Source organism: Trichosurus vulpecula, chromosome 4 (genome assembly GCF_011100635.1).
Source record: "Trichosurus vulpecula isolate mTriVul1 chromosome 4, mTriVul1.pri, whole genome shotgun sequence".
In the NCBI taxonomy this organism is placed as follows: domain Eukaryota; kingdom Metazoa; phylum Chordata; class Mammalia; order Diprotodontia; family Phalangeridae; genus Trichosurus; species Trichosurus vulpecula.
The window spans coordinates 61,156,014-61,182,375 of record NC_050576.1 but is presented as its reverse complement, the minus strand read 5'-3'; the positions used below and the strand labels follow the sequence as shown (position 1 = coordinate 61,182,375).

General features: G+C 40.6%; 1 protein-coding gene across 1 annotated transcript; it reads left to right on the top strand.

The window, feature by feature from the left end:
- The first annotated feature begins 333 nt into the window (after positions 1–333).
- Positions 334–21,422, top strand: MPC2 (mitochondrial pyruvate carrier 2). The gene is made up of 5 exons (XM_036756749.1): positions 334–797; positions 10,290–10,330; positions 12,975–13,059; positions 13,625–13,736; positions 21,191–21,422. Exons 1-5 carry the CDS (start codon positions 689–691, stop codon positions 21,225–21,227), a joined length of 384 nt encoding a protein of 127 aa, XP_036612644.1. The 5' UTR covers positions 334–688; the 3' UTR covers positions 21,228–21,422.
- Positions 21,423–26,362: the final 4,940 nt, after the last annotated feature.

Here is a 26,362-nt window from a genome sequence, read left to right as displayed (position 1 = left end):
CTATGGACGAAAAAGGGGTGGGGCGAGGGGGGAGCCAGAACCAGTATTCATTCTTCTCACACAGTTCCATTTCAAAAGACTAGGGGAGAAGTTGCGTAGCTCCATCTTTATTTCGGGCATGGAAGCCACGAAGATCCCATTTGGAACGTGAATTTCGTCCCAAATCCAGAGAGAAAGAAAACCGGGAAGAGGGCATAGCTTCTTTTGCCCTTCTCCAACATGGGCTCTGAAGCCGGAAAATTGAAATGACCGATGGCCTCTTTCCTGGGGAACCCGCCCTTCCCCCCAAAGAGACCAATCGCTGAGAAAGGAGTAGCATGACGTAAGAGAGGTGACCGCGGAGGTATCCATCCTGGGCGTGGCGATGAGACGATGCTTTTGTGCCTGTTGCCATGACTCCTCCTCCTTCCCGGTCCCCTCCTCCCCTCCTCTTCCTCTTCCTCCTCCTACCGGGTCCCCTCCGCCCACGGGCAGGGGGTGGGCCCGGGGTGGGCCAAGGCGGAGCCTCCGCCCCCTCGGCCTCTTCTCCGCCCCGGAGCCGCTCCGGTACTGTGGTAGGAGGGGCGGTGCAATTCAGCGAAAAGGGCACCCTGGGGTAGCGGAGGAAGCCGGTGACTGAGGCCGGGGAAGGTTACGAGCTGCCCTTGGTTGGCTCGGGAAGCGGGTGCACCGCGTCTCGGCCGTGAGGATGGCCGCCCACGGAGTCCGAGGCCTGCGGGCGATGTACCACCGCACGCTCGACAAGGTGGAGCTGATGCTGCCTGCAAAGCTGAGGCCCCTCTACAACCACCCGGCAGGTAACGACTACTTGTCCCTTTCCTCCCAAAGACTTAACTGGCCAACCTTGACCTCCCTTGCGGAAGTCAGACTTCCCACCCCCCCCCCCCGGAAAAGTCCGTCGTCCTTTTCACCCCCCAAAACATCCTGCGAGCCCCAAACTTCCCTGCACCCCGAAAACCTCCCGCAGCTCAGCCCCGCAGACGTCCCGGGTCGTGACTCGCTTCGGCTCCCGCGCTCTCCTGCAGTTGTCGTCGTCCTCATCCCCGACCTTCCCTTCCCCTCGTCTTCCCTCCCCCATGCCACCCTGAAATGGGACTTTAAGGCCGGGTGGCTGGACTCGCCGGACGCCGCGGGTTGTGTGTTGCCTTGACCCTGGCCGGGGCCGGGGGTGCAGGGAGGGCCGCCGCGGGGCTGTCACTGCGGCCGAGGCTACGTGCCCCTGCTCTCTGGGCCAACTCGGCCTGCGGGAAGCCAGCCCCTGTGCTGGAGCGAGCGGCCCGCACGAGGGGCTGGGGTGGTGGTTTAAATTCCTGGTGCTGACGGTCCGCCCAACGTGGCGCCGACTCCCGGGCGCCTTGTCCCCTTCGCCTGGGAAGCACCCGGATCAACACCGCTGTTCCTGGTGCATCGGCCCGTGCACTCGACAATCGAGCTGCCCCGCCAACGTGCTGCAAACTTAAAAGCACCGTGTCGGTGGAAATGCTGCAAGACCCGAGTTCACATCAGCCTCGTCTGCACTGGCGTGGCGGCTGACCCTGAGCAAGGCACTTAGCCTCAGTTTCCTCAGCTGTAAAATGGGGGGAATAATAATAGCACCTACCTCGAACGGTTGGTGTAGGGATGAAATGAGATAATGTTGGTAAAAAGTGCTTAGCACCGTACCTGGCGCTGTGGGCGGCTATGCTGTAGAAATGCTCATTTCCTTCTCTGTTGCTTTGAGTTTTGTGCCAGCCTTAAAGATCCTTCTCAGCAACCTTCCGAAGAAATGACAGCAGTGGAATGTGTCTAATATGGGAACCACACGGGGACTGATGCCCATTTTTTATGGTATGGAAAAAGCAGCACAGTTTAGTAGGGGACTGGTCTTATCTATGAAGCTGGCAGAGCGGGTTGTAAGCCCGCCTCGGTCACTCCATTCCCCAACTAGTAATTAGCTTTAACTGCCTTGTGCATAAGCAGAGAAAGTTTCCCGGCCTAGAGCTTCTTAGGCAGGGTGGATATTGAATATCACCAACATCCCAAATTAACATTATCTGTATTGAGTTGTATTTTTGTTTATTTTGTTAAGCATTTTCCGTTTACATTTTAATCTGGTTCCCACTGTGCTCAGGATTTTTGCAAGCTTGATATCTCTGCTTTACAACAATGAAATTACAGGTCTAGATTAGGACAAAATAAATGGCTTGGGACCTAAGGGGAATATACTGTAGTTCAGTGCTATTTAACAGCAAGTTAACCAACTGATAAGACTAGTAGTAACAGTTAATGTGGGATCCACTATGAAACTTTAAGGTATAGTTATTGTAGATGAAGAATTTCATTTTAGTTTGGCTTTTTTCCCCTTTCATGTACTGTAGCTTCAAGGTCAGTGGGAAAACACTGGCTTTGGATTCAAAAGACCCGAGTTCAGATTCCACATTTACTGCCTGTATGACCCTTGGACAAGTCACTTAACACTCCCCCTCCCTTTCCTCCTCTGTAAAAGTTGAGGGGGTTGAACCAGATATATTCAGAGGTCTCCTTCAGTTCTAGATTTTGATCTTATGTTCTGTCAACAAGTTTTACTATATTCTAAGCTTGCTGTGCTTTGTTACCTCTAGGTCACCATTTTGTTTCCATCCCAGGAGATGAAATAAAGGTCTACTGTATACCATAAGGGAGCTTGTACCCACCTGAGTGACAGTAGCACTTTTATGAGTTTTTGTTTTTAAGTCAAAATAAAATGTTTCAGACTCATAGAATATTTATTCTTTTTCAACTTTATGATATCTGTAATTAATTTGAAACTATATCATTCAAGATCTTACTCTTTTCAGATGAAGAATTTTATTAAATTGGGAAAATTAATTTTATCTATGTTCTTCTTGATTTGGTTCAATGTTCTCCACAACAATCTTTTGGACTTTATTGCTTTAAAATATTGAAGATTCCAGCAAGTTTATCTCAAGCATGAATGACTAAAGTCATACATATATCAGTGAAACAATTGTGATATACTAGAAAGAACACAGGACTTGGAAACAACCTAGTTTTAAGTCCTTAATTTGTAACTGATCCTTGCTGATCCTGTTTCCTCATCTGAAAAATACTTGAATTTAGTTCTTTGTAAACCTGAAAGTGATTCATAAATGTAAGGTATTCCAGGAAGTGGAGGGAAGCCATTTACCTCCTAATTCCCCTCTACCTCCAAACCTGCTCTTCCTTACTTCTGTTTAGTGACATTTACATCCCCTCTACCAAGAAACTTGATTATTATTTTTGGCTGTCGGTAAAGGAGAAGTCCAGCAGTTTTAATGTCTCATATGTTCTAGGACTTCATAGTAGGGCCTTAATAAATAAATGTTTGATTGAATTTAATTTCTCATATTTGTACTATTTTCTCTATTCCCACTGCCCCCACCATTCTAGTGACATTTCTTATTATCTCATACCTGATTGTTGTTGTTCAGCCTTTTTTCTTGAAGAGGACGGATGACATCAAGAGGGTGATGCTTTGACTTGCTTGTGAATTGGATTTAAGTGAGGCAGAATTTTGAAAAGTCATCAGCCTCACTCCTCCAGAGTCATCAAAGTCCAATGGCAAGACAAAAGTCAAGATGACTAGTGATGGCCCAGGATGCAGTGGGTGACCTTGGTCTTTCTAAATTAAGATCTTTCCCAGGTCTGTTTGTCTGAGGCAACTCTATTCAGTGACTAAGAGCCAGGTAAGAATTGAGACAAAAGATGACCTAATGTACCATTACAAAAATATCAGTCTGGGTTTCTGAGCTGAGCAGAAAACAATTGGTACTTACACTCATTATAAGCCATCAATCTAAACAGTGAACCATTGAGGCTTGGGCTAGGGGCAGTATATTATTGATCTTTCAGTGAAAGCCAGAGTGATTTGGATTTAAAGGCATAGTCAAGTACCGCCATTTGAAACACTGTAGTCTGGTCCAGAGAATCACTGGACTTCTTTAAAATTATTATTTTTTAAGCCTGTATTTTCTGAGCTTATTTCAAGAAATCATTAATGAAAACTGCACGGAACAAAAAGTAAATTGTCCCAGCTTTTAGAAAAAAAAAGTCCAGCCCCCCCAAAATATCTTACAAAATATAAGCGACCAAAAAGTATATTCCTATGGAAGAGCACTCACATGTAAGGATATGGCACCCCAAGTGGAGAGAGGCAGGAGCTGTAGTTGTGAGCGGCTGCAAGGAAAGCAGAACATTTCTCTAGCCTCATCCCCCCACCCTTCTCCAAGAGAGATTGCCTGGTGCTTTTTTCAAGGCCTCAGTTCTTCCAAGAGCAGAATCACCTCTTCCAAGAGAAGCTGTCTCACTTATGCCAAACAAAGGATTTTCAAGAACTAATAAAAGAAAAACAATAAACACCAACAAAAATTTTTTTAAGATTTAGCCAAATTTTTAATTTTTTTTAATTTGGTGTGAGAGATTGAGATAATTGGAATTTTAAGTATATTCCATAAAGTTTTCCTTTTAAGGACAAGATTGTGTAATATTATATACATGAATGTGTTATGAGTCCAGAAAAGTATTTAGAAATGGGGGAAATAAATATTACATGTACTGTCAACAAATTTTAGTGATTTAGTGATAGTTTTTTATCATCAGCAAAACCAAAGTGAAGTATCAGGGAAAATGGTGTCATACTGGAAATGGGAATGTGGAAGTGTTTTCTGTACCTGACACAGGCCAATTCCCTGATTTTCTAGGTTTTATATTGGAATAAAAATGAGACACTTGTAGGTCTTTCAACAACAACAAAAAGAGATTTTAAGTGTTGGCACAGATGAAACCAACACAGTTGCATTTAGATGGTTAACTTTGGGTGGGAGGTGGGGGTGGGGGATGTCTTTGCAGCAAGTTTCTCTAGCTATTCCGGGAGTTCATTCAAATGTCTAAAAACTAAAGCCTGTCCCCAGTAGATAAATGGGAGCAGGATATGAACAGAAATTTTCAAAGGAAGAAATCCAAACTATCAGCAACCATTTGAAAAGTTGTTGGAGTCATTGGTAGTTAGAGAAATGTATATTAAAACAGCTCTGAGATTCTACTTCACACATGACAGATTGGCGAAGATGACAAAGGAGAAAAATGACAAACATGGGAGAGGAGGCTGCACACTAAGACACTGTTGGCAAAGCTGTGAATCAGTCTAACATTCTGGAAGGCAGTTTGGACCTATGCTCCAAAAGGCACAAAACTGTGTATACCCTTTGACCTAGCAATATCACTACTAGGTCAGCACAGAAGAAAAAGGTCCAGATTTACAAAAACACTCCTAGCAGCTCTTGCCATAGTGACAAAGTACACGCTAAGGGGTTGCCCATCAATTGAAGAATGGCTAAACAAGTAATGGTTTTTGAATGTAATAGAATGTTATTGCATCCTAAGAAATTATGGAAGGGGGTGGTTGCAGAGACGGTGATGCAGTGCAAAGAGAGCAGAACCTGAAGAGTAACTTTTATAGTTACAACAGCCTTGAAAGATTTTGTTCAGTGCAGTGACCAACCAGAGGACTAATGATGAAGCATGCCACCCTACCTCCTGACTGAGAAAGGTGATGGACTCTGGGTGCAGGGTGAGGCATACATTTTCAGTCTTGGCCAGTATGGGAATTTGTTTTGCCCAACTATGCATATTTGTCGCAAGAGTTTTGTTTCCATTTTTTTTTCTCAGTGGGAGGGAACAGGGAAGGCTAACAATAGGTTACCAGAGAAAGTCACTAAAGCATTTAAACCTTTTATATTTAGTTTACTTATCTATTTGGAGGTTATTGTGTGGCATATGGTGAAAGATACTGTTCTAAACTTAGTTTCTGGCAGACTATTTTCGGGTTAACAACAGTTTTTGTTTAATATAGAAACTCCTCAAATAACTTGTATTCTTGGATTTACTGCACACTGTATAATAGTTGGGCACTTTGCATGTATATGATAGTTTATGAAAATGGCAGAAACAAAAACTATTACATGAAATACTTCTCTCTTTAACTTAATAAATTGTTGCACATTTTTATTTGTTCCTCTTAGGTTTAACATCATACCTTTATGACTGAACATAAGGTTGACTAGCTCATGTTGACAGTAATAGGACTTTAGATATCACCTCTAAAATGCATAGGCCAAATAATAGCAAATAAATGCTACCTTCCGTCAGTCAACAAGTATTAAGCACCTGTTATGTGCCAGGCACTGTGCTAGACACTGGGAACACAAAGACAGAAGTGAAACATTTCCTGTCCTCAATCCATTTGGAGAAATAACCCGCACAAATAGAAGAATGCACAAGAAACACACAAGGCAAACATAAGACAGCCTTGGTTGGGAAGGCCATAGTAGCTCAAGGGACAGGTAGAGGGCTGCAGAAAATTATGCTTGAGCCTAGCCTTGAAGGGAGGCAGGGATGCCAAAAATCGCAGTTTAGGAGGAAGAGCATTTTAGGCATAGGGGACTGCCAGTGCTTCGTGTAAGGACTGGTGAGTAAGCTAGTTTGGCTAAATTCCAGCGTGTGAAGGGTGATCATTGTAAGGAGATTTGAGAGGTCAGAAGCAGCCATGTTGTGAAGTGTTAAATGTGAAACAGAACAATTTGTTTTATCCTAAAAGTAATAGGGCGCCTCTGGGGTTTATTGAGCAAGGAAAGTGGCATAGTCAGATCTGAAAATCATTTTGGCAGCAGAATGGGTGTTGTCTTTTTAAGGAACACCAGGGGCCTGGCAGATCCTTTGGCCAGCCAGTGCCTAACTGCATTCTGGTTTCATCAAACTTGACTGAAGAATTTCTTCAAACCTTGTAAATGGGTAATAAAATATAGATACTTTTTTGGTCTCAGACTTTAACACCTTATCTTCCTCTGCCCCTTATAAACTATAATTTCATAATCTCAACTAGGCTGGGGGGAAATCAGTTGATCAATAGTGTTCTGATCAATTCCTCACTACTTATATTTAAACATGTATACATTTATGTGAGTGTATGTGTGTGTGTGTATGATATAGATATATACGTATATCCATTCTCCAAACTAATTCCTTTTCCCTACAACTTAATGTATTTCCTTTTGTCAGTCTTCAGAGGACATAATTAGAAGTTAAATGCTGTAATCGAAATCATACATTTACTGTGATATAAGTCAATCCATAAACACACAGTCTTTTAAAGTATAACTCAAATGTCACGTCCTCTAGGAAGTTCTCTCAGATTTCTTTCCTCTCCTCTTGTTGTTTGTCTTTCGTTCTCAAAGAGGACCATGATGTCAAGGAAGTGATGCCATGATATGCAAGTGAATTGGATTTAAGTGAGGCAAGGCTTTGCAAAGTCACCAGCCTCACTTTCTCCTTTGGAGCCATCTGGGTCCAGTGGCAATACAGATCCTCCCCTCTAAGTCAGTAATAAATGACCTTTCCTCCCTCAGATGTTACATAGCATTTAGTTTGATCACCCATATTTCACTTTCATATTATTATTTAACTTCTATCTACCTCTTAAGGAAATATTCTATAGCAAGTAGGAGAAACAACTGGAGAGAGGAAACAATGAATTAAAAGGCATTCCAAAAGGCTTACTATGTGCCAAGTCTATGCTAAATAATGGGGGTACAGAAAAAATGAAGATCATCTCTATCCTGAAGGTATAATCTAACAGAAGAGGAAATAAGGAAGTGATTAGAGGACAGTGAAAAGGTCACAGATGATTTTGTCACAAAAGGAAAGGTAAGAATTTGGATCTAGAACAGAGGTGTCAAAATCCCAAGTGCAGCTGTGGAACCAGATGAAAATGTAATTGAAATATTTAACAAAATTAATAAAAATACAATACCACATAGATAGTGGTATTCTAAATCAATATGCAGCTGCAGGGATCTGTTTGTATTTGAGTTTGACACCACTGTTCTGTAGGACATAGTGAAAAATGAGAGAGAGAAATTAACAGGATGACTTTGCAATGTCAGAAAAACTAAAATTGCCTTTCAGTACTGTAACAAAAGTATATATGGACTTAAACCAAGCTCAGTATCTTTCTCCCTGCCCCTGCTCTTCCCTTTGACGTGTTGATTTACTTTTGTGGCATCACCATTTACCTTTTCTCCTATGGTCATTCAGTCAACCAACATTTATTGTGTCGTGCCAATCCTGGGGATACAAAAAGAGGCCTTGCCCTTAATCTAATGAGGAAGACAACAAGCAAATAAATAAGTACGAACAAGTGGGGGAGGGTTTAGAGGGAAAGATGAGTTTAGTTATATGGTCATAATTTTGGGGTTATTTTTCCCCCTATTTCTTCGCCTCGTGTGTAATCATTTCTCTAGTTCCTTCCAGTTCCACTTCCACAATATCTCAGAGAATGTCTTCATATTCCCATGCTCACCTTGCTAGGAAGGGCCTCATAGCCCCTTTGGACAGCCCCAGATCTAGTGCTGAAAAAAGCTTATGCTTAGAGATCTCTGCCTTCATTTGTTCCCTCTCCCCCATTGCCAGAATAATGTAAGTCCTTACTTAATTAGATAACTTCCTCTTGCTTTCCTGGTAGAGATGAATCCCCAGCCTAGGCCTTTAGTTCATGGCCTGCTTCAGGCTGGTGAGATCCCTCTTCTCAGCCCTTCTTCGCTTTGCTGTGACCCATCAAACTATATTACTTTGTGCTTCCCAGATGAACAGTTTTGTGTCTCTTACACAAAAGTGGTTAGAATGTTTCCTCTATTTCAAATGCCAGATAAAAAGTTTGACATTCTTCACTTCTTAAAAGGCTATTTTGGTGTTGTGTATAAGCAAGCTCTCTTTGCCTCGTTAAAACCATACAGTGTGTGTTTACCATTTCTAAAAACATAAATATATCTGTAACTGTTGGTGCTACTATGAAATTTAGGAGTAGTCAAGAAAGAACATAATGCTTCATTTTTATCTGTCTTTTTTTAAACGGACCTGCGTTCTGTCATTCTGGGGTTCACCTAGTGAGGGACTTCACTACTAGTGAAGATCAGTACTTCCTCTTCAACTTAGAACCTTAGATTTATGAGTCTTACTGATTGATTGCAAGACTCTGTCTCATCATCCCTTGGGGCCACACTGCAGCTTATTATACAGAAGGAAAATGTAGAGTTGATGCTGTTTCAGACATTGAGGTTTTGTGGATGAGCAGTCCTCATAGGCAAATACCTTTATTAATTATTGCAGAATTTAGAATTGAGGGGACTTAAATGTTTGCTGAGAGGCAGCTGTGGAATAATGAGTAAGACAGTTGCCTTTGGATTCAAGAAGACCTATGGGTTCAGATACCCCCCTCTGACCCATTCTGCCTGTATGACCCTGGTCAAGTCAAGTCTCCTAACTTATCAGTGCCCTAGGCAAATTTAAGGAGATAAGTTGCAGAGAAGGTGCCAGCATTGGTAGAGAGTATCCTCATCTGGGAGTTATTTTTTATATCTTTGAAATCACAGGTCCAGTCCTTCTAATCCTAGGTGGTTGGTAAGCCAAATACTTTTATTTTCACTTTGTTCAACTTATGATTAACATAGTGCCCTACACAGAGACACTTAATAAAGTTCAGTCATATGTTCATTTTTATTTATTAAGGAATATATCTACTTGATTTGGAATATGTACAGACATATACAAAGCAGCAAATGTGGTGTTATATGTTATACTAAATATGCCAGTCGAGTTTCAAATCCTGATAAAGTTCTCTTCGTTTGTCTTCTTATACCTCCAGGAAGTCAAAATACATGAGTATCATTTAGCATCAATTGCTTTTTGTTCAGGAATCAACCATCTTTCATTTATTTACTTCAAGTAAACTTATATTATTACATTGTCCTTTTAAAATGTAAAATTATTTGATTTCTAAGAAATTGCTGCAGAAGATCATGTTACTGAATTCTACAACTTGCAATTTCTTGCTAAACTAGTGTATGCTATCATATTAGTATAATACTACAAAAGGAGCATTAACTAAAGCAAAAGAGAATTAAACGTGTATTTTTTAACCAAGATTACCTCCATCATACTGTGGTTAACCTTTTAAAATTTAAGAGAAGAAATGGCTGGTGGAGTGTGGGGAAGGGGAGGGAAGATACAAGGAGAAGTCTAGGCAATGTAAAAAAATCGGTAAAAATCTATTTTTATAAACTTAGGAGAAATCATATGATTGACATAAGTTACTAAAAGTTGAGAAATGGATTCACAAATATTTGACTTTGGTCCTTGAAGGTGTATGTATGATAGGTGTGGTGTGCATTTTATATAAAAATTGGGTTTTATGTCTTACTTTTTCCTTTTCTTTTTAGGTCCTAGAACTGTGTTTTTCTGGGCACCAATTATGAAATGGGTGAGTTTGACTGGGCAAATAAGAAGAAATGTCTGGATGGCTAGACCCTTATTTTTTAACAACAGAGTAGTTCATCAGAATCAAATGACTTTGTAACTTAAAAATATGTTCTTTGTATGCCTTAAAATTACTTTATAGCAAATATTCTCATCATTATCATGCTGAGCTGTGTGTGACTTAAGATAAAGGAATTCAAACTGAGGGTATTGGTGGCCTCAGGAAGTTCTTCCAATTCTAGCCCTGTATCCTGAGAACCAGGGGCAGGTGGGTGGCTCGGAGGATAGAGCACTGGCCCAGGAGTTAGGAAGACCCCTCTTCTTGAGTTCAAATCTGGCCTCAGACACTTGCTAGCTGTGTGACCCTGGGCAAGTCACTTAAACCCACACAGAATCCAGAGCATTCTGAAAACAAAAGGCCACCAGTGGCTGGCAGGCAGTCTGCTTACTAAATAGATACCCCTGACTTGACTCTTAAGGTGTGCCATGCCCTCTATCCTGCAACTCTTCTCCTGGACACTGCCCACTCAGATGCCCTTGTCCATGACTGTGAGGACACATTAGACTTGATTTACTCAAAATTTTTGAGGCTATCATATAGCATTACAGTAGGTTGCACAGTGGATGGAGCCTGGAAGACCTGGGTTCCCATTCAGCATGATGCACTCACTCTTTGTGTGACCCTGGCAGGTTTTAGCCTGTCTGCTTCACATTCCTCATCTGTAAAATGGGAGTAATAGCATGTGCCCCCGGGCTTGTTGCACGGATAAAGGGAAATAGTATTTTTAAAAGCATGCTTGCAAACCCATAAAGTGCTATAAAATGCTATTGTTATTTATATGTTCTTTTCCTACCTAATAATGCATCTAAAAAAGTAAGGAAAGCTGTACTTTTCTTTTAATTTGTGAACCTGTAAGAACTATTTCTGAAGCCCTGCTCTGATGCCTCCTCATGGCGTGGAAGTAGCCCTGAGTTAGCAAAGTTCACAATCTACTGAGTCCAACCAAGCTAGAATGTCTCTGAGTACAGGTCTTGTGGTGCTAGGACTTTATGTCTGCTATCAGAGAGGATCATCATTAGATTGGCCTCAGGACAAATGAAATGATTGACCATAGCCATTCTCAAAGACTGTCTATAAGGTTATAGAGCTGTTGCTATCTCCATTGCCAGAGGAAGCACCCACATAGATCCTTGAAGTTTATCTTATGGAAGAAATTGGGGGAAGGGAGAAGAGAGAACAGGAGAGGGAGAGAAAATAGATTGAGAGTTAGAGATTTGCTGCTGCTTTGTTTGATGTTAAGTCTCCTCTAGATTTCAAGTAGTATGCATTGTACCTCAGAGTTTTTGTTTGTGAATTAACTGATAAAAACCAAAATGCACATTTCTACATAATTTTGATCTATTAATAGTGCTTTTACAATTAATCATAGGATCACAAATATGGTGCTTTCTCATTGTAGTCCTAGGGTCACAGGTACAGAGCTGGAGGAGATAAAATAATTTCTATTTAGAGGATTGATTCATTCTCTAGATTTGTACACCCACAGCCTAGCATAGTACCTGGCGCATAGGCAAGTAATAAAAGCTAATTGATTGACTGATAAAATTACTTTCATGTACACATTATGTCATTTGATATTGTCATGTCAAATCTTCAAAATCATTTTGTACTATGATTACTTACTGAAATTCAGACCTACATGAAAGCAGGTTTGAATTCAAGCAAAGGATTAAGGGAAGTAGAGATCCTTTGCCTTCCCCCAAAGTCTAGGCCATTTGACATATGAATAAAGGAAATTTACAGACTTGCTGGAAAAGGGAATTAATAAGCAGTGTGAGAGCATTCCCAGTTTATTGCCACCATTCCCTAAAAAAGAGGTTACCAAATGCCACCATCTTGCATACTCAGTGCCAGGGCTATCACAGATACTCAGCTAACTATTTTCTTCTGTTGTTTGATAATTTGTTCAGTTTTGCCTTTTTAAAAGCTAAGTGTTGTTTCTAAATGTTGATGGCTTTTGTTGATGGTTCTTAAATTTCAGATCATTTTTTAAAACCATTCTGCTAACCTCTGTACAACACAAGTCCCAAAATACACCCCTTCTGCCTTCTCTTTACCTGAAGTCTGATTCTTTGCCCATGTTGTAGGAGAGTAGGGATCAAGGCAGGGGAAAAAGAAAGGAACAGGAAAATGAAACTTTAGAAGAGAGAGAGGAAGAGTGAGGTAAATTGTAGGATGAAATTCAAGGTAAAGAAAAGGTTGAACTTGTTACCATAGACCTTTTTAAGTACACACTTCAGATTCTAAAGCGCCTTATCTCTAGAAATACAATGAAGACATAACTATACTTTCTGAATGAGGCTAAGACATATTTGCTGTAATTGCGATAATTCCTTGAATAAATCATGTTGAATGTATAGAGTGTATTTGGAGAAGTGGCTCTGTGCTTTGATACTCAAGCAATATAATACAAATATATTTAGTTTGTTATTCTAAAATAAAACTTTTCCTGTATTATTTTTCAAAAACAGTATAGAAAATCAAAAGAATGGAAAGGAAGATACTTGTATCATTAGTTTCAAAGCAATTTTCACTACATATATTATATATAAAATTAATTTTGGGTTATGGTTTATGTATTTCCTAGGGGTTGGTTTGTGCTGGATTGGCTGACATGGCCAGGCCTGCAGAAAAACTCAGCACGGCACAGTCTGCTGTATTAATGGCTACAGGTGAGTGTTTCAAATCTTCCATTATGCTGTTCTTTTTTATTTTAGATGTACTTAACAAAAGGTATAGTGCAGAGAGGGCCAGCTTTGGGGCTCAGCAAGATCTGATCTCTTGACAATTACTAATTATGTGACCATGGTTAAGTAATTTTAACTTCTCATGCTCCTCAGATAATTCTCTAGGACTATCAAGGTTGCAGATGGGTTACAGCTCTGCATCTTAGTAGAGGAGGAGTTTCAACATCATGAGGTCCCTACACCAGAGAAATTACACCTCTGGATCCAAAAAAATTATTTAACTGTGTATGAGTTTTTAATAAAGTCAGTTTGCATATATCTTTTAAGAAAAGGTGAAAGAGGACATAGTTTTCCTTTTTGAATAGGAAAAAAATTATTTTGCCTCATATTGGATAATGGACCTCTTAATGACAACTAAAGTTTAGAGGGAGAATCTTTGGTCTTTTAAAATTTCTTACTATTTAACGCTAAAAATGAAATAATTTAAATATAGTAGTGCAGCAGTAGTTAAGCTTTTCACCCCACACTTTGTTTCTTTTTGTTTTAACAGGGTTAATTTGGTCAAGATACTCCCTTGTTATTATTCCTAAAAATTGGAGTCTGTTTGCTGTTAATTTTTTTGTCGGTGTTGCAGGAGGCTCTCAGCTCTTTCGTATATGGAGGTAAAAAGTCCATGTTGTGATAAATGTTATTTTCTATATGAGATGAATCCACAGACCCAGTAATGTTTTCTTAAGTAATATTTTAAAGTAACCATTGCTGGTTTGTTAGAACTAAGCTATATTATATTGCAGTTTCACTGAACTTTGTGTTTTTGTGGACCCATTTCATAAATAATAAGGGTGTGTAACTTTATAATGCTGAAGTAGAGGGGTGTGTGTGTGTGTGTGTGTGTGTGTGTGTGTGTGTGTGTGTGTTTGTGTCTCAGGAAAATGGCCCAACGTAATAAATGCCTGGAAGAAATGAGTTCACAAATTGTATAATCAAAGGCATGGAAATTAGAATTGGCATAAACTTGTTCAAAGACATTTTCCATGCGTCTCTATCAATACCAAAATATTTTTGCCATATTTGGTCAGTTTTTGCACCAATTTACAATCATTAAGTGATTAATAATGGTGATTATTCTGTTTTCAGGGAAAATTCAATTCAGTAAGCATTTATTAAGTGCCTGCTTATTTACCAGGCCCTGTTCTAAATTCTGAGAGTGCAAATAAGAAAAGAAAGACACTTCCTGCCCTCAAGGAGTTTAGAATCTATTGGGGGAAGACAGCCTACTAAAGAAAACTGGAAAGTGGGGGGGGGGGGGCATGAAGACCAAGCAGACCTGCAGCTACAGGGTGGAGTGAGTTGCAAAATCCAAATCCTGCCCTTTGGGTGGTATTTAATGCTCCATCCTTTACCTCTCCAGTTAGAGAGGAGAGGGGGCTGAGGGAGGTGGGAAGGTGTTGAATATCACAAATTCCACAGCTTAATATAGTGTTCATTCAATATCATAATAGGGGGCAGCTAGGTGGCGCAGCAAGTAGAGCACCAGCCCTGGAGTCAGAAGGGCCTGAGTTCAAATTTGGCCTCAGACACTTGACACACTAGCTGTGTGACCTTCAGCAAGTCATATAACCCCAATTGCCCTACCTTCCCCCCCTCTAAAAAAATCATAATAGACAAGAGTTAAAAAGGATTATCAGAAATCATCATATTCCAAATATAATCCAAAGCATGAGTCCCCTTACAGCAAACCTGTACAATTGGTCATCTAGTTGCCTCTTGACCTCCAATGAGAAGAAACTCACCTTATGGGCCAGTGCAGTCCACTTTCAGACAGTTTTAATTGTTATGAGGTTTTTCGTTTTTCTCCCAGTCTTCTGTTTTATAACGTCTACCCACTGGACCTAGTTCTGCCTTCCAGAATCAAGCAAAGCAAATGTCACCATGTAATTCCCCTTTCACGTGGAAACTTCAAATATTTGAAGATAATTTATCATGCTTCTAACTCTTCCACTTCCTTTGGGCAAGTCTTACCTTCCTCAGGTTAAATATCCTCAATTGCTTCAGCTGATCATCATATAGCATGTATGGTTCAAGTCCCTTTAAATATTGGTCATTCTCCTGGATACATTCCAATTTGTCAGTGTCTTTTATTAAAAAAAAAAAAAAGGTTTTCAGAAATAATTAGATGGGTTCTAACCAAGATAGGAGACAGAACTACTTAATCCCTTGCTCTACAAATGATACTTCTTGTTAATGCAATCCAAAATTGAATAGGCTGCAGTCATTGAATTTACAGCTCAAAGAAAAACTCCAGGTCTTTTTCACAATATACTGCTTTCTAGGTAGATATTCCCCCATTCTCTACCTATATAATTTTTGCCTCAATAGTATAAAATTGGCATGAGAACAAAGTCTATTCTGTTTATAGTCTACTCTCAGACATTCTTAAATTGCCCTTGATTCGCTTCCCTTTTTGCACCTATTTTTTCAATTAATAAGCATTTATATTCTTACCCTCCTGTTCCCCCATCATGGGGAAAAAAACCCAACAACCTTCTAACAAATAGAGGCAAATGAAACAAACCCCACGCTAGCCATGCCCAAAAATGTACACCTAGTTTTATCTTGAGTCTGTAATCTCTACGTTGAATCAAGTCAGCAAGCATTTTTCTTTTTTTTTTTCCACCATATATAATTTTCTTTTAATTTTTTGTTACATTAGTGTTCCAAGTTATTTCTCTCTCTCCCAGCCCCACGCTAAAGAAAGCTAACATTTGACACAGCTAGATATGTGAAGCTACACAATACATAGTTCCATATATCACTTCTTTCTCTGGAGATGGAGAGGTGTGTTCCTTCATAGGTCCTTTGTAATTGATTTAAATATTTGCATAAGTCAGAATAGCATAGTCAATCACATTTACTCTTCAAACAGTATTGCAGTCATTATATATAATGTTCTCTTGGTTCTGCCCATTTCACTCTTGATTATTTCATGCAAATTTTTTTGTTTTCCTAAAATCAACTTGCCTCGTCATTTCTTGCAGCACAGTAGTATTCCATCACAGTTATACACCACAACTTATTACTCCATTCCCCAGTTGATGGGCTTCCCCTCAATTTCCAGTTCCTTGCCACCACCAAGAGAACTCCTATAAATATTTTAGAACATGTAAGTTGTTTTCCTTTTGCCCTTTTTACCTTGGCTGGGCCTTTGCCAGTCATCTTGACTTTTGTCTTGCCACTGGACTCTGGAGGAGAGAGTGAGGCTAATGACTTTGTGCAGCGCTGCCTCACTTAAATCCAGTTCACAGGCAAATCAAGACATCACCCTCGTGATGTCGCTGATCCTCTTCAAGAATGAAAGACCAGCAAAGATAACAATGATCACCTTGGGAAACAGACCTAAGAGTATTCACAATTTTATAATTCTTTGGGCTTATCTCCAGATTGCTCTCCAAAATGGTTGGTTCAGTTCACAGTTCCACCAACATTGTATTAATGTCCCAATTTTTCCACATTCCTTTCAACATTTGTCTATTTTCTTTTCTGTAGTTTACCAGTCTTATAGGTGTGCGATGGTACCTCAAAGTTGTTTTAATTTGCATTTCTCTAATCAGTAATAGTTTTTAGAGCATTTTTTCATATGACTATATATATACCTTTGATTTCTTCCTCCAAAAACTGCCTTTTTATATCCTTTGACCATTTATCGGTTAGGGAATGACTCATTCTTATAAATTTGACAAAGTTCTCTACATATTATCCAAGAAACTGTCTATAAAAACTTTTTCCCAATTTTCTGCTTTCCTTCTAATCTTGGCTACATTGTTTTTTTGGGTTCAAAAACTTTTTGATTCAATGTAATCAAAACTATTCTACATCTCAACAATGATCTCTATATCTTGCTTATTCACAAATTCTTCTCCTATCCATAAGTCTAATAAATAATATGTTCCATAGTCTTCTAATTTACATATGCTAATTTTGACATTTTGACCTTATCTTGGTAAATGGTGTAAGATATTGGTCCATACCTAGTTTCTGCTGGACTGCTTTCCAGTTTTCCCAACAGTTTTTATTATCAAACAGTAAATTCTTATCCTGAAAGCTTAACACTACATTTATCAAACACAAGCTTACTATAATCATTTACTACTTTGTATTAGTCTATTCCAGTGATCTACCATTCTGTTCTTAGCCAGTACCAGATGGTTTTGATAATTACCGCCTTATAAGATACTTTTAAGATCTGGCCCTGTTAGACTTCCTTCCTTTACATTTTTTCATTAATTCCTTTGATATTCTTGACCTTTTGTTTTCCAAATGAATTTTGTTATTATTTTTTCTAGCTCAATAAAATAATTTTTTGGTAATTTAATTGGCATGGCACTGTATAAGTAGATTAATTTAGGTAGAATTGTCATTTTTATTTTATTGGCTCTACCCACTCATGGGAACATAATCTTTCTCCCATCATTTAAATCTGACTTTGTATAAAAAGCATTTTATAATTATGTTCATGTAGTTCCTAGGTTTATCTAGTTAGGTATACTCCTAGGTATTTTATAATGTCTAGAGTTATTTTAAATGAACTATCTCTTATCTCTTCTTGCTGGGTTTTGTTGATGATACCTAGAAATGCTGATGATTTATGTGGGTTTATTTTATATTCTGCTATTTTGCTAAAATTATTATTTCAGCTAGCTTTTTAGTTGAATCTCTAGGATTTTCCAAGTATATTTTCATAGCGTCTGTAGAGATAGTTTTTATTACCTCATTGCCCATTCTGATTCCTTCAATTTCTCTTAGCATTTCTGGTGCAGTATTGATATTATTGGAGATAATGGGCATCCTTGTTTGACTCCTGATCTTAGGGGGAAGGCATCTAGCTTATCCCCGTTACAAATAATGCTTGCTGTTGTTTAGAGAGAATCTTCTTATCATTTTAAAGTAAAGTCCATTTATGCCTATGCTTTCTAGTGTTATTAATAGTAATGAGTGTGTATTATTCTACCAAAAACTTTTTCTGCATCTATTGATATAATCATGTAATTTTGATTACTTTTGTTATTGATACAATCAATTATACTGATAGTATTCCTTATATTAAACTAGTCTTGCATTCCTGGTATAAATTCCACTTGGTCCTAATGTATAATCTTTGTGATAATGATTAGCTTCTTAAAAGTAAAAGAGAGGGTAAAAGTTTGGCCCCCAAAAGAGATGATAGCTAAAAGCTAACATTTATATGTCACTTACTATGTTTCAGGCATTGTGCTGTGCTGGGCTGGGGAACCTGCGACCTTGAGGCCACATGTGGCCTCAGATTAAGGGATTTGTTCTGTGAAGTTTGGGTTGAATCAAAGGGCTGCACTTGAGGACCTAGAGGGCCACATGGCCCTGTGCTGTGCATGGCCCTATGCCCTCTACCCCTGTGCTATGCATTTCAAAAATATTTTATTTGACCTCACCAAGTTGAGAAAATATATATCCTGCCCTCCTTTTCAGAGTTTTGGGGTACTGTAGATATGGAACACTTAACATGTTATCAGTCTTAGTGGATGTGTTGATTAGATTTGCTAAACTGCTGATTTTCTCTTGGTTTAATTCTTTGTTAAAAGGAATGGCTCACTGGCTGAGGGGGGCATACATTTAGTAATAAAGGTGATAATGCAAAAGATCATTATGGAGTTTTTAAAAGGGGCAGGTGAAATAACCAAGTAATTCTGATTATTTGGTAGCTTATACCTTGAGAAAGGTTTTCTTGGTATCAAGTCTCAGCTTTTGTATAATTTCCTTCACTTTGTTGGAAATATAATAATCTCAGCCCCTTTTATAAATTATATCTTTTTCTTCCATGACCTTAATTTTCACTTAACCAACTCTTAACAGATTCTTCATTTGCCACAATACTCCTCTCATTTTAATTCCAGTCTAAGTATTATCTCCTTTTAAATATAAGTCTTTAGGAGAATTTTGTGTGGTTTTGATCATTACAAAAGGTATAGACTAAAAGGCTTTAGAGGCCACTGGTGGTGCAATAGAGCACTGAGCCTGGAGTAAGGATCCGAGTTCAAATCCAGTCTCAGACATTAACTCTGTGACCCTGGGCAAATTTGCCTGTTTCCTCAACTAGGAAATGGGGATAATAACACCACCTATCTCCCAGGATTGTTGTAAGAATCAAATGAGATGTTTATAAAATACTTGTGCCTGGCACATAGTAGGTGTTCAATAAATGCTTGTTTCCTTCCTTTTTTCTATATGACGTTATAGGTGTAGTCTGTCAGTTGACCATATTTACTCTTGATTCTTTTTTTTTTTAAGCTGACTCATTTTGGTGCCTTTGTTTCTCATTTCTTTTCAGTGTTGAAAAGCCTTTTCAGTTTTGCTGTGTGTTACATATCCTCCTTTATGTGGAAAATCTCATCTGAAAACAATAAAACTTTTCCCAAATTTTCATCTCATAATCCCTTCAAGGCTTCCCCCCAGTTTACTACATCACCCATCTAACATCCCTCACAGCCCAACCATATATCTTGTCTTTTTTTTCTTGCATATTTTAAAGTCTCAGAAAGAAAGATTAGAAGGCAGGATGAAGGTTAAGTTAGGAGGACCAACAAGCTTATTTCATTTTTGTAGGCCACGATCTACTACTACCACCAGCAAACTGGCCCAATTTCCTTAGCTCAGGGACTTCAACTTCCAACTAAAAAAGTGATCTAGAGGAAAGTGCCTGACAGTAGATTAGGAAGCCTGGATTCCAGTCTCAGCTCTGCCTCTGACTGCATGTGACTTTTGATAATTCATTTTTCTTAATAAGATGTGCAGTTTTGTGATTTCTATTATTGGTTTGAATGCATGAGCTAGTTTTTGACTGGAAATGACAATTATATGTAGGACGAGATTACTGGTTTTGTTGGAATGTGTTTTATGAAGCCAGGATATTTTGTAACCCTTTATTTATTGGTTCTATAATTTACTAATGAGTTATATATGAGGTCCCTGGCTTTACTTATATCATAGTATTTGTCCAAGTTACACAGTAAAGCCATTGTTGTCTCAACTTTCTGCAGCTGAAAAAAATTTCAGCGTGAATCAGCTAAGGGAGATGGGGAATGTTATGTGGCATCATATTTCCTTCCAGGACTCTGCATTCCATAGATGGTATGTTTGGTTTATGTCTAGGGACTTCATCCAATTTAGGGACATGCTTATTTTATATCACTATTATTTTCTCACCTGTCCCAGAAGCTATAAAGTTTTGAGCTTTGGGATTCTGTGAAGACTCTTTTACAAGATGTTTTCGTGGCTAATTCACAGGTTGTATGAAATATAGTCTGTTCTCAAACATCTATGATGATTGAAGGAAACAGTGGTACCAGTTTAAAAAAAAAATCTCCATGATCTCCAAATCATATTGTTCCTTCTTTTCTTCCTCATTGAGTAATGTGCTATTCTGTTGTCAGAATTTTATGAGAGGTTCCCATTCTTCCTGTTCAACCTTCTCTTTTAATATCTCTGGCCAATTCTAGGAGCCTGTGAACTGCCATAGTATCATATGCATCTTTCTTCTAATCTTTTTGGAATCTCTGTCCCAAAGTCATGAATACATACCTGATCATGCCAGGTATTCCCTTCTTCGCTACCACGAATATACTTTATCCCAAGGCTCTTGTTGCATCTGTTTCTTCAACTAAGTCTTCTTGCTGGTTAGAATTAAGCACAGGGTTACAGTTCTCCTGAGTTGCTCCCTCTGACTTGTCAAAGATGGCTAATTCCAAATGTTTTCTATATTTCCACATTATTGATTTAAATACATATATAATGGAAAAATTAAGATTAAAGTCATTTTGGTACAAGAAGTTACAAGACTAGAGTAAGAATTTTATTTGCAATGTGTAATTAAAACTTGTTAGCACTTGAAATTTCCTTTTATTATCCGCATGAATCAAATGTAGACAAATCTGGTACAGCTTTACCTTCTGCTTATTCTTGCCTAGAAGGATTTTGGAAACTGGAAACTGGACTAGACTCCTGGGTAAAAGAACAAAACTGCTTTCCCCTCTCCTCTTCATATCCCAGAGAAATGATGTTTGCTGTCTTCTGTTTTTGTTTACAGGTATAAACAGGAACTAAGAGCCAAGGAAGATTTGTAAAAGACTCTTGATCTGCTGAACAAATCCAGAAGCAGTTATTACCACCAAAGGGACCTAGTTTGATTAATTTTATTATTTGGTTTTCAAAAAGATAATGCTAACAATGTTAATGTTCTGCAGATGGGACTGTAACAGTAGCCATTATACAGTACCTTGATTGAACTGAAAATAAAACACACTTTTAGTAATGTTTTATCTCTATGTTTGTATAATTCAATAAGGGGCTCCCTGATGACCAAATTTCTATCCACTCTACATATGGCCAGTCACATTTGCCTCTTGATTGTTGGACTGCCTCTGTGGAGCACATTCCATTGGTCAACTAAGGATAGACTTTATTTACCTAAGAGCAGCTATTTGATGGGGCAGATGAGAGAGTAAGATATATCTGGAGAATGGTGAGTTTTTAGCAAATGCAACTACCAGAATGTCAATTTAACATATTTTGACTTTGAATCAAATGGAAGAGAAATAACTTTTTGTCTGCCTTTATAAAAGTCACTAAATGTCCACACAAGGAGAAAGTCCGTAAATTTATGAGACACAGTAATTCCTTCATCTTGAGAAATAAAGTATGAGTATGGGTTACCCAGAACTAAAGGTAATTAACAAAGCATTTAGTATGAATTAGTTAAGGATTTATGCTCAAAACACTGCTAAGTTCTGAGAATACAAATAGAAAAGGAAAACAGTCCCTGCTTTTAAGAAACTCATTTTTATAAGGGTGACAACAGAGGTGGAAGATTTCACCTGTGAGTCGATGGGAAGGTCCCATTGTCCTTTGGCATTGGCATTGGCAAAGCAGATGGGGATGCCCCTGTCATTTCCCCTGAAAAAATTGTATCAGTTTCTGATGTTGAACCATTTGCCATTGCCAGAGACTGGTGGCAAGGACTTTCTTTGTAGGAGGGAACAACTGGTGTGTTGCCCCAGTGTGGCATTAGCTGGGACCAGGAAATCCAGGTACCAGTGTGCAGCTAGCTACCCCAGAGACATGGAGCTGCCCCAGTACCACCTGTGACCAGTGGGGCAGAAGTTGCTTGTCATCCGGTACTACTAGAGAGCTATGGCGGGCACTCTGAACAAGGGCAATGAAATCCCCATAAAGTTCTGTGGTGTAGCCCTGGCACTGGAAGAGAAACCCAACACTCAACCTTCCTGCTCTGCCGATGGTTCATTCCCTGCCATCACTGCAAAAACCTTAAACGTCTCTGCATAAGCATCTAGAAACCCAATGAAGTAGGTGGCCGGGTCTGGTGGTACTACTTTCTGTCCCCTGGATGTCTCTTGATTGAACCTTTCCGATCCACTGCCCCGGTGGTCCGGAGCCAGGTAGGTGATGTCCAAGGGCTGGCACAGAGACAGGGAACTGGAGGAATCTTGAGGTTGAGGGCCACTTCGGAGAAGCTGAACCCATCAACTGGAAGTCGCAGGGTTTTCGGCTTAGGTGTAGATACGGCTGGAGAAGTCCCGGCGGGCCACGGGCACATCGTGGGATGATGTTCTCTTCGAAGAAGCCCTGGGCAGGGCGTGCCAGTGACAGCGCGTAGAAGGCAGCTGCATCGCTCCCGGAGCCTCCAAAGTCTTTTATCCGGCAGCATGCCGATGCCTGTCCAGCTCCTCCGGATGCTCTGACCTCATGCTCCGCGGGTACCGCGGGCAGGCAGCGCCCGGGGGTCGGGAGAGTCGCAGTAGGAGGCACTACCAACCGGACCTCAATGTCCTGGGGGTCACGGGGCCGGCGGCTGATCCCAGGACACTGCGCGGAGCACAAGCCGCCACCGTGGTTGCCTGGCCCAGATCCTGGGATGCTCCTCTCTCCGGGACTTCCGAGGTGCCGCGGTGCGGAGATTCCCCAGCTCTGGCTTCCGGGAGCTGGAGCTAGAGCTAGACAACCGCCATGGAGCCCACTCATGCCGGGAGCCTGGGGGACGGGGGTCACATGGCGGTAACCGAGGTGGCCGCAGCCATCTTTGCGCCGGGCGCATTCCCTGAGCCCGAGGAATGGGACGGGACAGGTGAGCACACGCATGTACACAAGGGCCAAGAAATACAGTAAAGCAACGTCAGAGGAACAAAAAAAAAATCAAAATGAAACAAAGCAACTGCAAAGCCCGCAGCCCATTTAGTTAGGCAGCATCACACAGGTGTGAAAGACCCAGGTGTCACCGGAAGCCTTTGCTTGGGAACGCTCTCCTCATTGGTGGAAACCAGACCTTCGTGGGGGCGGGGTTGGCCCTGGGGCTCCTCCCACTTAAGGCTGTACCGCCTCTTTCACCTCTGAGTTTACCGGGAGTTTTCTTTGTCCACTTCATTTCAGTCCTGGCCCAACTCTCTGTGACCCCATTTGGGGTTTTCTTGGCAAAGATACTGGAGTGGTTTGCCCTTCTCCAGCTCATTTTACAGATGAGGAAACTGAGGCAAGCAAGGTTAAGTGACCTGCCCAGGGTCACATAGCTAGTGTCTGAGGCCACATTTGAACTCAGGTCCTCCTGACTTTCTCTATCCACTGTGCCGCCTACACGTTCCATACACCGTCCTTTACTAGTTTTCATACAGTCTGTTCTCCTCCTGGATCACTCATTGTCAAGGCGGAAGGGGGGTAGCCAGTGGAAAGCTGTGCCATGCAGTGTTACCCAAGTTAGAAAGGTCATAGTGGGGAGTTGTGACAAAAGAAGAAGCAACCGTTAGAACTGAACTTGGAATAACCGATTGGTTTAAGATTGGGAAAGGAGTAGGAACAAGGTGTAAATTGTCACCGTATTTATTTAACATTTGCAGAGTACATCCATGCAAAATGCCAGACTGGACAAATCAAAAGCCAGAATTAAGATTGCTGAGAGAAATATCAACCATCTCACATAGGCGCATGATGCCGCTCCTTCAGGACCCAGACTGTCTTTTGTCCCTTTTTGTTTCCCCAGAGCTTAGCACAGGCCCTGCCACTTAATAAATGTTGATTGATAGTTGAATTTCTTCAAAGTATTTCACATAGTCATTCTGCTATGCTTTTAGACAAGATGGAAAGATAATGGCCTAGTGGGCTGATGACCAAAAGCAGTCATTTAACATGGCAGAGTAAAGCCTCTATCGAAGTGTCCCAGGGATCTGACAATGAATGGCCTTATACTATTCATAATTCTTAGCCATCACTTAGATGAAGGTCTAGATGTCGCTTAATAAATCTGGAAATGACTAAAAGCTAGAGCAGATCCTACACAGTCAGTCAGTTAATAAACATCAATTAAGTACCTACTCTGTCCTAGGCATGCTAGTGTATGCTAGATGGAAAAGTCAAAACAAAAATCTAACGCCCTTTTCTCTGTCCTCACCCCTTGACCTCTTAGCAGCAGGTGAAGTTTTGGGCCATCCTCTCTCCCTGGATACTTTTTCCTCACTATGTTTTTATAATACTTCTATTCTTACATGAAGGAGGGAAGGAAGAAAGGAGGGAAGAAAGGAAGGAAGGAAGGAGAGAGGAAAAGAGAGAGGGAGGGAAGGAAGGAAGGAAGGAGGGAGGGAGGGAGAGAAGGAAGGAAGGAAGGAGAGAAGGACGGAAGGGGATAAGATGGGAAGAAAGAAGGGACAATGGAAAGAAGTGAAAAAGAGTGAAGGAGAAGGGAGGAAGAAAAGAGAAAGGGAGGGAGGGAGGGATGAGAGGAAGAAGAAAGGGAAGAAGAAATAACCATTTATTAAATGCTTACTGTGTGCCAGGCACTGTACTAATTTCTGGAGATACAAATACAAGCAAAAAGTAAGACAGCCCCTGCCCTCAAGGAGCTTACATTCTAATGGGGGCTGACAACACAAGGGAGATAAAAGATGGACTGGAAGAGGAGGAATGTACTTGGCAATGGTGGGGTGGAGGCATGGTTTTGAAGTCCAGAAAATCAGGAATTGGGCCAGGAGAGGAATGAAGGTAAGCCTATAAACTTGCTCTCAGATATGGTGAGGCTCTGAAGCTCAGAGATTAGGCCACAATAGGTCCCTGCCCAAGCTCCACTAAATGGCTGTATTTTGGGCCCTCTTGGCTTAGAGTGAATGTCACTGGTAACTGTTTCTCTTTAGAACAGCAACCCTGAGGGTCTTCTCCAGTTTGATTTTTTTTTTCTAATTAAAAGGGCCATCCCTTGACTCACTTCTTAAAGAGGCCTACTCACTAAATAGGCATTACCTCACATGAAAAGGCCTGAGCCTATAAGGGCTAGGGTCTCCCATTGCATCCTGGGTCATCTCCAGTCAACCTGATGAATATCAGGTAACTGGACCCTGATGGCTCTGGAGGAGAAAGTGAGGCTGGTGACCTTGCACAGCCCTCCCTCATTCAAATCCAAGTCAACTGCAAGTCATGTCATCATTTCCCTGATGTCATGGTCTTCTTCGAAAATGAAGGACAAACACAACCTGTTGTTACACTGAATGAGGAAAAGATATCTTTAAAATGCAATCTAGATTAACATTCCAAAATGGAACAACTGTATCTCTATCCCCTTCCTCCTGCACACTTCTCCTGTAGAAATCACTCTATTTCTTCTCAAGGGTCTCTATCAGGAATCCAAATTGACTAGGAGGAGGTTTGAGTGCCTTCATAGATCATAGATTTGGGGCTAGAAAGGACCTTAGGACAGTGATTTCAACCCCCTAATTTCACAGAGGAAAAGACTGAGGAACAGCTAAGGAACAGAGAATCTAAGCCATATGGGGCAAGAATCATAACCTAAAACAGGGTCAGACTTAGCATGATCTGTGAACCCGAGGAGGGGAATGCCCCAAGGGGGAGGGGGGAGGTACAGAACAGAATAGTGTGAGCAGCCAATCAGATGCAAGTCTGGTAAGCAGTGTGGGCGGGGCCTGTAAAACTGCCATTTGGTAGTGGCCACTCCTGAAGATGGATGTGCCGCTTTGGCTATTTTCAGAGTAACTCGGACCAGGCCCTGTCCTGTTGGCCGAGCTCCTTAAGGGTTTGGGGCCCCACTGTCTTTCATTTTGGCTTCTGTGTTGTTTGTCAGTTCACTTTCCAGCTGCTTATAAAGCCTGGAGGTAGGTGAGGAGAAGGGGTGGATGTGGGAATCTCAGCAGAAAGGGTTGTTTGTGGCGGCCACAAAAGACAAGGACCCAAGGATTGGGGCAAGGAA